The sequence below is a fragment of the Nerophis lumbriciformis genome, linkage group LG07 (genome assembly GCF_033978685.3).
Source record: "Nerophis lumbriciformis linkage group LG07, RoL_Nlum_v2.1, whole genome shotgun sequence".
Lineage (NCBI taxonomy): Eukaryota > Metazoa > Chordata > Actinopteri > Syngnathiformes > Syngnathidae > Nerophis > Nerophis lumbriciformis.
In genome coordinates this window covers 11,333,897-11,347,723 of record NC_084554.2, presented here as the reverse complement: position 1 = coordinate 11,347,723, position 13,827 = coordinate 11,333,897, and the positions used below count along the sequence as shown (strand labels likewise).

Here is a 13,827-nt window from a genome sequence, read left to right as displayed (position 1 = left end):
CTTTTAGCTAGATAGTTGTTTGCTTAGCTTCTAGTCTTCTGACTCCAAATGATGTTTTAGCTAGCTAGAGTTATCTAACTTCTAGTCTTCTGACTCCAAATGATGTTTTAGCTAGATAGAGTTATCTAGCTTCAAGTCTTCTGACTCCAAATGACTTTTAGCTCGATAGTTTTCCGCCTTGTTCCTAGTCTTCTGACTCCAAATGATGTTTTAGCTAGCTAGGGTTATCTAACTTCTAGTCTTCTGACTCCAAATGACTTTTAGCCTGCTAGAGTTATCTAACTTCTAGTGTTCTGACTCCAAATTACTTTTAGCTAGATAGTTGTTTGCTTAGCTTCTAGTCTTCTGACTCCAAATGATGTTTTAGCTAGCTAGAGTTATCTAACTTCTAGTCTTCTGACTCCAAATGATGTTTTAGCTAGCTGGAGTTATCTAACTTCTAGTCTTCTGACTCCAAATGATGTTTTAGCTAGCTGGAGTTATCTAACTTCTAGTCTTCTGACTCCAAATGACTTTTAGCTAGCTAGAGTTATTCGCTTAGCTTCTAGTCTTCTGACTCCAAATTACTTTTAGCTCGATAGTTAGTTTTCCGTCTTGTTCCTGGTCTTCTAACTCTAAATGACTTTTAGCTAGCCAGAGTTATCCGCCTAACTTCTAGTCTTCTGACTCCAAATGACTTTTAGCTACCTAGAGTTATCTAACTTCTAGTCTTCTGACTCCAAATGACTTTTAACTAGCTAGTTATCCACCTAACTTCTAGTGTTCTGACTCCAAATTACTTTTAGCTAGACAGAGTTATCCGCCTAACTTCTAGTCTTCTGACTCCAAATGACTTTTAGCTAGCTTGAGTTATCCGCCTAACTCTAGTGTTCTGACTCCTAATGACTTTTAGCTAGCTTGAGTTATCCGCCTAACTCTAGTGTTCTGACTCCTAATGACTTTTAGCTAGCCAGAGTTATTCACTTAGCTTCTAGTCTTCCGACTCCAAATGACTTTTAGCTCGATAGTTAGTTTTCCGCCTTGTTCCTAGTCTTCTGACTCCAAATGATGTTTTAGCTAGCTAGGGTTATCTAACTTCTAGTCTTCTGACTCCAAATGACTTTTAGCCTGCTAGAGTTATCTAACTTCTAGTGTTCTGACTCCAAATTACTTTTAGCTAGATAGTTGTTTGCTTAGCTTCTAGTCTTCTGACTCCAAATGATGTTTTAGCTAGCTGGAGTTATCTAACTTCTAGTCTTCTGACTCCAAATGACTTTTAGCCAGCTAGAGTTATCTAGCTTCAAGTCTTCTGACTCCAAATGATGTTTTAGCTAGCTAGGGTTATCTAACTTCTAGTCTTCTGACTCCAAATGACTTTTAGCTAGCTAGAGTTATTCGCTTAGCTTCTAGTCTTCTGACTCCAAATTACTTTTAGCTCGATAGTTAGTTTTCCGTCTTGTTCCTGGTCTTCTAACTCTAAATGACTTTTAGCTAGCCAGTTATCTGCCTAACTTCTAGTCTTCTGACTCCAAATGACTTTTAGCTACCTAGAGTTATCTAACTTCTAGTCTTCTGACTCCAAATGACTTTTAACTAGCTAGTTATCCACCTAACTTCTAGTGTTCTGACTCCAAATTACTTTTAGCTAGACAGAGTTATCCGCCTAACTTCTAGTCTTCTGACTCCAAATGACTTTTAGCGAGTTAGTTATTCGCCTAGCTTTGAGTCTTCTGACTCCAAATGACTTTTAGCTAGCTAGTTATCCGCCTAACTTCTAGTGTTCTGACACCAAATGACTTTTAGCTAGCTTGAGTTATCCGCCTAACTTCTAGTGTTCTGACTCCTAATGACTTTTAGCTAGCCAGAGTTATGCGCCTAACTTCTAGTGTTTTGACTCCAAATGACTTTTAGCTAGCCAGAGTTATTCGCTTAGCTTCTAGTCTTCTGACTCCAAATGACTTTTAGCTCGATAGTTAGTTTTCCGCCTTGTTCCTAGTCTTCTGACTCCAAATGATGTTTTAGCTAGCTAGGGTTATCTAACTTCTAGTCTTCTGACTCCAAATGACTTTTAGCCTGCTAGAGTTATCTAACTTCTAGTGTTCTGACTCCAAATTACTTTTAGCTAGATAGTTGTTTGCTTAGCTTCTAGTCTTCTGACTCCAAATGATGTTTTAGCTAGCTAGGGTTATCTAACTTCTAGTCTTCTGACTCCAAATGACTTTTAGCTAGCTAGAGTTATTCGCTTAGCTTCTAGTCTTCTGACTCCAAATGACTTTTAGCTCGATAGTTAGTTTTCCGCCTTGTTCCTAGTCTTCTAACTCCAAATGACTTTTGCCTAGCCGTAGTTATCCACCTAGCTTCGAGTCTTCTGACTCCAAATGACTTTTAGCTAGCTATAGAGTTATCCGCCTAACCTCTAGTGTTCTGACTACAAATGACTTTTAGCTAGCTAGTTACCCGCCTAACTTCTAGTGTTCTGACTCCAAATGACTTTTAGCTAGCTAGAGTTATCCGCCTAACCTCTAGTGTTCTGACTACAAATGACTTTTAACTAGCTAGTTATCCGCCTAACTTCCAGTGTTCTGACTCCAAATGACTTTTATTCGCCTCGCTTCGCGTCTTCTGACTCCAAATGAATTTTAGCTAGCTAGAGTTATCCGCCTAACCTCTAGTGTTCTGACTCCAAATGACTTTTAGCTAGCTAGTTATCCGCCTAACTTCTAGTGTTCTGTCTCCAAACGACTTTTATTCGCCTCGCTTCGAGTCTTCTGACTCCAAATGACTCTTAGCTAGCCAGAGTTATCCGCCTAATATGGAGTCTTCTGACTCTGCTCTGAAACTAACACTCCGCGTCCGCCGCCATGATTTCTGGAGGATCGCGCTAATCGGTTTGGTAGCACGCAGGAAGACAACGGCAGCGTGGTAAAGTAGAAAAACAAAAGTTTATTTGAATCCCGTGTGACGCGCGGTGTGCCACAAACATTGCACAGTTTGAAATGAAATCACATCATTGGGCGCCATGTGTCACATGACCTACACACCTGGTCCTATTATACATGAAAACGCTTCATTTGGCCTAACGCTGTCTTTGTCAACTAAACGTTTATTGTAGTGTGTCCTCTTTCCGTCCACTGGCCCCGCCTGCTACATTGCTCATCTGAAATATCCCTTATTTGGGCAAGGAAGGAGTAGCGATTTAAAAAGGTAAAAAAAAAAAAATATTTTAAAACAACTAAATGATAAAATGAACATATATAGTGTAACATTGACTACAGTAGTGAAGACGTTGAGGAGATGAAATGTTTGGATCAAAGGTAGCTCCGCCTCCAAAGACAGGCAGCTTTCATGTTTTTGGTCCCTGTGCAAACAAGTCCATCATAAATGTCCATACAAATGTGAAATGAAGGCACCTTGATACTGTCGGCAATCAACTAGTTGACTGCTATAGAAAAAATAGAAATGATGAGACTTTTTCATGGTAGGGGGCGGTGGGGGTGTTTTCTGTTGAGTCCGAGAAATGTGTGTGTGTCCCCCCGCGCACCCCCATGTTGTCGTTTTAGGACACCAACTGTTTGGCCTGCAGTTCCATCTCAGCCGCCCGCTTGAGGGCCACGTCCACCAGGAGCTGGAAGCCGCTGAAGTCCTGCGTGAGGTCGGGCGGGGTCGGAGGCGGGGTGTTGAAAAGGCCGCTGCGGGGACTCAGGTTGCCCTCCAGGATGGTGGTGGCCCCCTTGTCCAGGCACCTGAGGAGCGCCTGCGCCGCCTGCAGCCGCTCGGCCGCCTTGTCAGAGTTCAGCGACGGCGAGGGCTGGAGGGTCCCGGCGCTGACGGTCGTGTGACAGATGACGGATGGCCGGGGAGGCTGCGGACCCGACGAGGGCGACGGCGCGGCGGGCTCGAAGCTGGAGGGGCTGAGGACCCGCCGGTCGTAGGCGTCGTCGGCGCCCCCTGCCGAGTTGCTGTGTTTCGGCGACTGGGAGCTGTCGGAGAAGCTGTCGCTCGCCTTCCCGCCCTTCCTGGAGATGGTGAACTGGTTCGGGTCCTTGCCGTCTTTCCGCAGCATCTCCGGGAGGAGGCGCCGGCGCGCGTTGATGAACCAGTTGCACACCTGGAAAACAACATGAAGCAAGGACTTGGCATGAGTACGTCCTGTTAGAGATCAGTATGTTTGCGAATGAGGTCAAATGAGAGTTAAAAAAAAAAAAGGGTGTTGTCATAGCAGCCGTGGGGGTCATTAGTGTTGTTATGTTTAGCGGGCTAGTCGTAACTGGCAGCAGCTCAGTAAATGACTCCACATTGTTCCCAGACAGCTGGGGAGGGAAGGCTGCGGGGAGGGAAATTCCTGTGCTTTGACTTACTCACGACTCCCGCCTCCAGAGAGCCGCTGACCTACTCCGCGCCGAGTGTCGTGTTTTGACAGGAAGTGATTCAGACGGTCTCTACCTGCAGTGTGGAGAGCTGCGTCAGCTTGGACAGAAGCGCCTTCTCCTGCTCCGAGGGGTAGGCGTTGTAGCGGTGGTCGTACAGCCAGTCCCTGAGGATCTGGACCGACTCTTTGGGCAGGTTCCCCCGCCGCTTCCTCTTGCCGCCACCGCCCCCGGCGCTGGACGACAGGTCCAGGGGGGCGTCCACGCTGTCGTCGTCGTCCGTCTCACTTCCCGACAGCATCGTCAAACCTGCCGGTGTGAAGAGGAAGAGAGGTTGGCTTCACTGTGTGTGTTGGGGGTGTCGGTAATAAAACCTGCCTGGACGCATCGGAAGTGCACACCTCTGCATGCCTGGATGACTCAGCTGGACTATAAAAACCAGGGATCACCACTTTTTATTGCCATTGTCATTTTCTAGAATGTGAATATCGCCTTTTGGGGTCGCCTAGTCCCTGGTCTTCTAACTCCAAGTTACTTTTAGCTAGTTAGCTAGAGTTTTCCGCCTTGTTCCTGGTCTTCTAACTCCAAATGACTTTTAGCTAGCTAGAGTCATCTGCCTAATTTCTAGTCTTCTGACTCTAAATTACTTTTAGCTAGCTAGTTATTCGCCTAGCTTCTAGTCTTCTGACTCTAAATGATTTTTAGCTAGCAAGAGTTATCCGCCTAACTTCTAATGTTCTGACTCCAAATTACTTTTAGCTAGCCAGAGTTATTCGCTTAGTTTCTAGTCTTCTGACTACAAATTACTTTTAGCTTTCTCGCTAGCCAGCGTAATGCGCTTAGCTTCTAGTCTTTTGACTCCAAATGATTTTTAGCTAGCTAGAGTTATCCGCCTAACTTCTAGTGATTTGACTCCAAATGACTTTTAGCTAGCTAGAGTTATCAGCCTAGCTTCTAGTCTTCTGTCTCCAAATGACTTTTAGCTAGCCAGAGTTATTCGCTTAGTTTCTAGTCTTCTGACTCCAAATGATTTTTAGCTAGCTAGAGTTATCCGCCTAACTTCTAGTGATTTGACTCCAAATGACTTTTAGCTAGCTAGAGTTATCAGCCTAGCTTCTAGTCTTCTGTCTCCAAATGACTTTTAGCTAGCCAGAGTTATTCGCTTAGTTTCTAGTCTTCTGACTCCAAATTATTTTTAGCTAGCTAGAGTTATCCGCCTAACTTATAGTGATTTGACTCCAAATGACTTTTAGCTAGCAAGAGTTATCAGCCTAGCTTCTAGTGTTCTGACTCCAAATGACTTTTAGCTAGCCAGAGTTATTCGCTTAGTTTCTAGTCTTCTGACTACAAATGGCTTTCTAGCTAGCCAGCGTTATGCGCTTAGCTTTTAGTCATCTGACTCCAAATGACTTTTAGCTAGCTAGTTATTCATCTAGCTTCCAGTCTTCTGACCCCAAATGATTTTTAGCTAGCTAGAGTTATCCGCCTAACTATTATAGTGTTTTGACTCCAAATTACTTTTAGCTAGCTAGAGTTATTCGCCTAGCTTCTAGTCTTCTGTCTCCAAATGACTTTTAGCTAGCAAGAGTTATTCGCCTTGCTTCTAGTCTTATGACTCCAAATGACTTTTAGCCAGCTAGTTATTCACCTAGCTTCCAGTCTTCTGACTCCAAATGATTTTTAGCAGCTAGCGTTATCCACTTAACTTCTAGTGTTTTGACTCCAAATGGCTTTTAGCTAGCTAGAGTTATCCGCCAAACTTCTAGTGTTCTGACTGGGCTCTGAAACTCAAACGCCGCGTCTGCCGCCTTGATTTCTGGAGGATAGCGCAAACTGGCCTCGTAGCACGCAGAAAGACAACAGCGGCGTGGTAAAGTAGAAAAACTGAAGTTTATTTGAAACCCGTGGGACACGCGGTGTGCCACAAACATTGCACAGTTTGAAATGAAATCACATGTGAATGTAAATGTCAATAATAAATATCGGGGATATTCGATTCCACTGTTTTCCAGAAAGCTAAGAACCGGGAGGCCAGACGTTTCCCTTCACTATTATTCATAATGCAAACATTGGCATGCTAACATTAAACTGCTAATTTATTTTTGCTAAATTTGCTCTTTTTTTTTTTCTCTCTAATTCCCCATCCATACACCTTAGAGGCATCGAACTTGTTATGTGACACTTCTTAACTGTTAGCATGCTAACGTTTTGAGCTACCCTTTAGCCCAGAGTCGTATAACTTGGTATGTGACACTTGTTAACTGTTAGTATACTAGCAAGCCAACTTAGGCTTGCCAACTTTTTCATCTATTTTTACACTTTGTTTAAATCTATTTCTGCAGCCATACACCTTTGAGTGGCGTAACTTGGTTTATGAAACATGCTGACTGTTATCATGCTATCGTTAGCACACATGCTAAGTGTTAGCATTTTTGTGTAAACATGCTACTGTTGTAGGCTAGCTTTGTGGCTGATTTTGTACAGTTATACCTAAAACTGACGCATTCAGACACTCGGCACCATCTAATAAGTACGGCGGCTTCCGGCGACCCCCGTCCAGAGGTCCAGGGCACCGATAGTAGGCCCATCAAAATTTCCACGGGAATTTTGTAGTTTGTATATTCTCTACAGTAGACATTTGATTTAGGTCTCTTTTTGTCAGATCATCTCTAGGATAGCGCTCCGGTGTTTTTAAAAATGTGAGTAGCTTTTTTGAACTGAACCCAAAAAGAGAGGCGCAAAAGGGGAACCTTAATGAACTCTAAAGAAGTAAACAAGCTACAGCAACACCATAGTTGCATACACATCACATTACAAAAAGAAAGAGGCCTTAAAGCAGGGGTGTCAAACGTACGGCCCGTGGGCCGGATCAGGCCCACAAACAGGGTTTATACGGCCTGCGGGAAGAGTTTGCTAAGTATAAAAACGAGCCGAAATTTATGAATGAAAGAAACTGCTGTTCTAAATGTGTCCACTGGATGTCGCAATAGCAATTCTTTGTATATTTCTACATTATGCTACATATGTACAAAAAACAACATGATGTTAGTGCACCGGTCGAGGAAAATGAACAAACTTACATAAATAACATCCTGTAATTTGATTTTGATTTTTTTTTTTTAATATAGATGGATTGAAAATTATGAACATTGTCACATAATTTATTCAGAAAATATAAAAAATAACGACAAATAAAGATAGAATACTATTAACCGCAACATGTAAGTGTAAACAAACCCCCAACAACATTATGATTTAAACTTAAAGTACCACTGAATTTGACCCATTCCCTTGTTCCACCCCCTGGGAGGTGAGGGGAGCAGTGAGCAGCTGCGCTCAGGAATCATTTTTGGTGATTTAACCACCAATTCCAACCCTTGATTCTGAGTGCCAAGCAGGGTGGTAATGGGTCCCATTTTTAAAGTATTTGGTATGACTCGGCCGGGGTTTGAACTCACGACCTACCGATCTCAGGGCGGACACTCTAATCACTCGGCCACTGATTTTACCAGTCCGGCCCACTTAGGAATAGAGTTTTCTCCATATGGCCCCACGATCTAAAAAGAAAGATGACTTAAAGCAGGGGTGTCAAACGTACGGCCCACAAACAGGTTTTATCCGGTTAGAGTTTGCTAAGTATAAAAATTAGCCGAATTTTTTGAATGAAAGAAACTGCTGTTCTAAATGTGTCCACTAGATGTCGCAATAGCAATTTTTTGTAGATTATGCTACATATGTAAAAAAATAAATAAACCAGTGCACCAGTGGAGGAAAATGATCAAACTACATAAATAACATCCTGTTATTTGATTTTTTTTTTTTATTAACACCAATGATGAACATTGTCACATAATTTATTCAGAAAGTATAAACAACGACAAATAAATAAAAAACCAACAACATTATGGTTTGTGCATTTTCAGAACGTGCTTGTTCTATTTTTAAACAAAGAAAAACAATCGGAAGTTGTCTTTATGTTTACGTTATCGCGCCGTGATTATACCAGTCCGGCCCACTTGGGAGTAGATTTTTCTCCGTGTGACCCCCCCCCTCCCCGATCTAAAATGAGTTTGACACCCCTGACTTAAAAAGGGACTCCTCGTGGAACGCCTCAATCACGAGTATAGACCCCGGACGAGGTTAAAATGTCAATGCCAGGATCTGAACTCAGGGCACCAGTTGAATAGTCAACATTAGAGCTATACTACTACTACTCTCTATTTTACTGTAATATTGTACATGGTAATTGGGATTTGTTATATATTGTATATATTATATAATAATATAATATATCACTATATATTATATACTGTGTATATAATATGTTAATATTGCATATATGTTATATTACTACTATGGTACATTTTTAGTCTACTTTATACCTTTGGTTTTCACCCTTTTTTTGTGCATTATCCTTTCCATCCTTTGTAACTGAGCTACTGTGTGGAACAATTTCCCTTGTGGATCAATAAAGTTTGTCTAAGTCTATACATCAATCAATCAATCAATCAATGTTTATTTATATAGCCCTAAATCACAAGTGTCTCAAAGGGCTGCACAAGCCACAACGACATCCTCGGTATACATGTTGATTTATTTTGCAAGCTTGTGTCTCGAACTGGAAAAAGTTTGGACCATAACACGTTTTTTTTCGTCACAATTTCCACAAAAGAACCGATTCGGTTGTTTCGATCGAGACCTCTCGACATGGTTACATTTCCAAATGAGAACACCTGAGCTCACCTTTCAGGCGAGCGCATGCGCACTGCGCCCACTCCGGAAGTAACGTGTTTTTTTTGTTTTTTCCTCAGCAGGGGCGCACACAAATAAAAGTTGATAAAGCCCACAGACTGCAGACTTGGGGGGGGAGAGTGTGCAGCCCACAGGATGAGGTAATTACGTGGGCCCGGGGAGAGGGGGAGGGGAGACCTGTTGCAAATCAGCGTCTCCAGACTAAACAAAAGAATCTGGCTGCCTTTCTTTGTACGCTTGCTATCAAACGCCTGCTTATAATGCGAAATGTCCAATAACCCCCCCCCCCCTATACACATCACCATAGAAAACACATTATGGCGCCATCTTGTTTGTTTTTGTTTCCCAGGCTTAAAAGTTGTGTTCTTTGTGTGCGCGATAACACGAGGTCCTCAGCCGAACTTCAACAATGAATGAGGTCAAAGCTTCCCAGCTCGACTTTAAAAAAACGTTCCTTATGCAACAAAGCCGTTTGTTTTTTTTTTTAAAGTAAAATGTTCAAACTGGGACGTTTTTTTTTTAAAACAACATTTAGAATTCACACAAAAGTCAACAACAAGGAAAGAAAACAAGCGAATACGGAGAGTATTAATTATAATAAATAATAAAAAAATGACAAAAAAACAAACAAACAAAAGGTTTTAACAGAGATATCAATTTAGCCGAGCTAGCATAGCATCACTTTTTTTTTTTTTTTTGGTGGCCAAATAGTCCGAGCCCGCATTCCCGAAACTACGCCGGGACTTGGAGTCCTAAACTCGGGTAAACATTCGGCTTCGTCCCGCCGAGGCTCCGACGTCTTAAAACCGCGTCGAGAAAGCGCGAGAACGAGGCCGAAGTGTGGGCTATTTTGTCGGTGACGTCGCCCCCAGCACATGGCAGCCCTGTCATGTCCGCGCAGACAATAGACCCGAGAGGAAAAACCGCTCCGAACGTGACTAAAACCTTTTTTTTTTAATAACATTTTAATTGTCCACCATCTTACCTTTTTTCGTCTTCATGTCCCACCGGGGGGGGAGGAAAAAAAATGCCCGCTGTATCCTCGCGTTGAAGAAAACGTATCCTTAAGTGTTGATCGCCCCGCAAATCCTTATTGATGCAAAAAAAAAAAAAAAAAAAAAAAAAAAGCAGCACCCACGAAGGAAATAGTTTGGTCGTGTTTTCCCGCTGCTGAGCGGAGGTAGGCGGGGGGTGTCCGAGGGGAAAAAAGGGGGCCGGAGGGGGTCACCTGAGCTCTGTCCTCATTGACTGTGTTTTGGGTTTGATGGACAAACTGGGTGACAGCTATCTTTGACAGCTGCGTGACTCAACCCACGAAGATCCTCCCACCGACGCTGACATCAGCGAGCTTCTGCTCCTCCACCGCCGTACACGCCAACTCGCTCGCCGGCGTGCTTATGTTTATTTATCATTTTGGCGGAATAACGCCGGATTAAAAAAAAAAAAAAAAAAAAAAAACGCGTAAGGAAGTGGAGTCGTGACCCACATTGTGCTTTTGTTTAACAGGCACTTTGTCTTTTTACCCCCTCCAAATGTTTTCACGCTGCAGGCGTTTTAACAGTCCTCGTGACTCCGTGATATGAGCTACGTTTGCATTTTTTATTTTATTTTTTGTGCTAAAAAAAAACAACAACAAAAAAAACGACAACAACGATCGATGCATTAATTTGTATGGACAGCTGCTCGCTGGAGCCTCGCAGAAAATGTCGCCATCCAGTGGACAGTTGGAGTATTGCAGGAGCTGAATAGAATTGTCATTGAACTTTATTGCAGACTCCAACGTCCAAGTAGACATACAGTATTTTTCAACCTTTTTTGAGCCAAGGCACACTTTTTTTGTGTTGAAAAAATCCGGAGGCACACCACCAGCAGAAATCATTAAAAAACGAAACTCAGTTGACAGTAAAAATTGTTGGATATGACTTTAAAGCAGGGCTTCACGGTGGCAGAGGGGTTAGTGCATCTGCCTCACAATACGAAGGTCCTGTGTAGTCTTGGGTTCAATCCCGGGCTCGGGATCTTTCTGTGTGGAGTTTGCATGTCCTCCCCGTGACTGCGTGGGTTCCCTCCGGGTACTCCGGCTTCCTCCCACCTCCAAAGACATGCACCTGGGGATAAGTTGATTGGCAACACTAAATTGGCCCTAGTGTGTGAATGTGAGTGTGAATGTTGTCTGTCTATCTGTGTTGGCCCTGCGATGAGGTGGCGACTTGTCCAGGGTGTACCCCGCCTTCCGCCCGATTGTAGCTGAGATAGGCTCCAGCGCCCCCCGCGACCCCAAAGGGAATAAGCGGTAGAAGATGGATGGATGGATGACTTTAAAGCAGTGGTTCTTAACCTTGTTGGAGGTACCGAACTCCACCAGTTTCATATGCGCATTCACCGAACCCTTCTTTAGTGACAAATAAAATGTTGTATTTTTTCCAAATTCAAGACAAAGTTATATGTTTTTGGTAACACTTAAGTATGGGGAACATATTCTAAGTAACAAAGACTTAATTTAGAGTTATTTGGTTAGGGTTAGGGCCAGGGTTAGGGTTATAATAAGGCCATGCTGAATAAGGCATTAATAAGTACTTAATAATGACTAGTTAAGAGCCAATATGTTACTAATTTGCATGTTAATAAGCAACTAATTAATGGTGAATGTGTTCCCCATACTAAAGTGTTACCATGTTTTTTTACTGGTGCACAAAATGAACCGTGCATGAACATCACCTTGTTCAAAGAACAAAACCTACAAAGTGCATAAACTCACAACAAATTACACACCTTCTAATCAGTCTGACTTCTGCTGTTGCCGTATCCGTAATACGCAGATAGGGAGAAGTTTTTATTTACACGATGAGTCGGGTGTGTCTTGACCTCCGCCGAACCCCTGAGGCTGACTCACCGAACCCCTAGGGTTCGATCGAACCCAGGTTAAGAACCACTGCTTTATACCATAACCAAGCATGCATCACTATAGCTCCTGTCTCAAAGTAGGTGTACTGTCACCACCTGTCACATCACGCCGTAACTTATTTTGAGTTTTTTGCTGTTTTCCTGTGTATAGTGTTTTAGTTCTTGTTTTGCGCTCCAATTTTGATGGCTTTTTCTATTTTTTTGGTATTTTCCTGTAGCAGTTTCATGTCTTCCTTTAAGCGATATTTCCCGCATCTACTTTGCTTTAGCAATCAAGAATATTTCAGTTGTTTTTAGTCCCTCTTTGTGGGGACATTGTTGATTGCCATGTCATGTTCGGATGTACTTTGTGGACGCCGTCTTTGCTCCACATTAAGTTTTTGCTGTCGTCCAGCATTCTGTTTTTGTTTACTTTGTAGCCAGTTCAGTTTTAGTTCCGTTCTGCATATATATATACATATATATATATATATATATACATACATATATATATATATATATATATATATATATATATATATATATATACATATATATATATGTATATATATATACATATATATATATGTATATATATATATATATATATATATATATACATATATATATATGTATATATATATATATATATATATATATATACATATATATATATGTATATATATATATATATATATATATATATATACATATATATATATGTATATATATATATATATATATATATACATATATACATATATATATATATATATACATATATATATATATATATATATATATATATATATACATATATATATATATACATATATATATATATGTATATATATATATATATACATATATATATATGTATATATATATATATGTATATATATATATATATATATATGTGTATATATATATATATATATATATGTATATATATATATATATATATGTATATATATGTATATACATATATATATATATATATATATATATATATATATATATATATATATATATATATATATATATATATATATATGTGTATATTCTTTAAAAATGCGTCTACACATTCTATAAAAGGCACAGATACCATTGTTTCCATATATACGATTGGTACCTAAAAGATTCACACTCTCATTCACACACTAGGGCCAATTTAATGTTGCCAATCAACCTATCCCCAGGTGCATGTCTTTGGAGGTGGGAGGAAGCCGGAGTACCCGGAGGGAACCCACGCAGTCACGGGGAGAACATGCAAACTCCACACAGAAAGATCCCGAGCCCAAGATGGAACCCAGGACCTTCGTATTGTGAGGCACACGTACTAACCCCTGTTCCACACTGATTTATAATATTATAGCATATTTTTATATAATATATACAATGTACAACAATTACCATGAGCAATATTACAGATATGTAACAGCTGCAGCATAAAATAGAGAGTAGATCCAGCAGAAAATATGCATTATAAACAAAGAGAGGCAGCTAACATAGAAGTGGTCAGGTATTAGACAGATATCATCTATTGCTGTATGGCGAGTGATTATACAGCTGGATGGAGTGCGGGATGAAGGAGTTATTGAATGGAACACTGTGGGAACGAAGCTGAAGGAGCCTGTTGGAGTATGAGCTCCGCTGTCCCTCAATTGTCTGGTGGAGTGGGTGGGCAGGATTGTCCATGAATGATGGCGAGCAGTTTGTCCAGTGTCCTCCTGTACCTCACTGACACAAACGCCTCCAACTGTGTACCAATAGTTTGGCCGGCTTTCCTGATCAGTTTGCCAATCCGGTTTTAGTCCCTTTTGCTGGTGCTGCTCCCCCAACAAAC

General features: G+C 41.3%; 1 protein-coding gene across 1 annotated transcript; it reads right to left on the bottom strand.

The window, feature by feature from the left end:
* Positions 1 to 2,902: 2,902 nt before the first annotated feature.
* tgif1 (TGFB-induced factor homeobox 1) lies at positions 2,903 to 10,466 on the bottom strand. Its single transcript, XM_061965828.1, has 3 exons — positions 10,084 to 10,466; positions 4,423 to 4,655; positions 2,903 to 4,087 (listed from the first exon to the last, which is right to left on the bottom strand). The coding sequence occupies exons 1-3, from the start codon at positions 10,097 to 10,099 to the stop codon at positions 3,536 to 3,538; spliced, it is 801 nt and encodes a 266-aa protein (XP_061821812.1). The 5' UTR covers positions 10,100 to 10,466; the 3' UTR covers positions 2,903 to 3,535.
* Between the last annotated feature and the right edge of the window lie 3,361 nt (positions 10,467 to 13,827).

Bases quoted from the DNA above. Each gene is read 5' to 3' on its own strand.
- tgif1 (XM_061965828.1), bottom strand. The intron at 4,088-4,422 runs GTAGAGACCGTC...GTTGTTTTCCAG, and splicing joins CGCAGCTCTCCACACTGCAG to GTGTGCAACTGGTTCATCAA.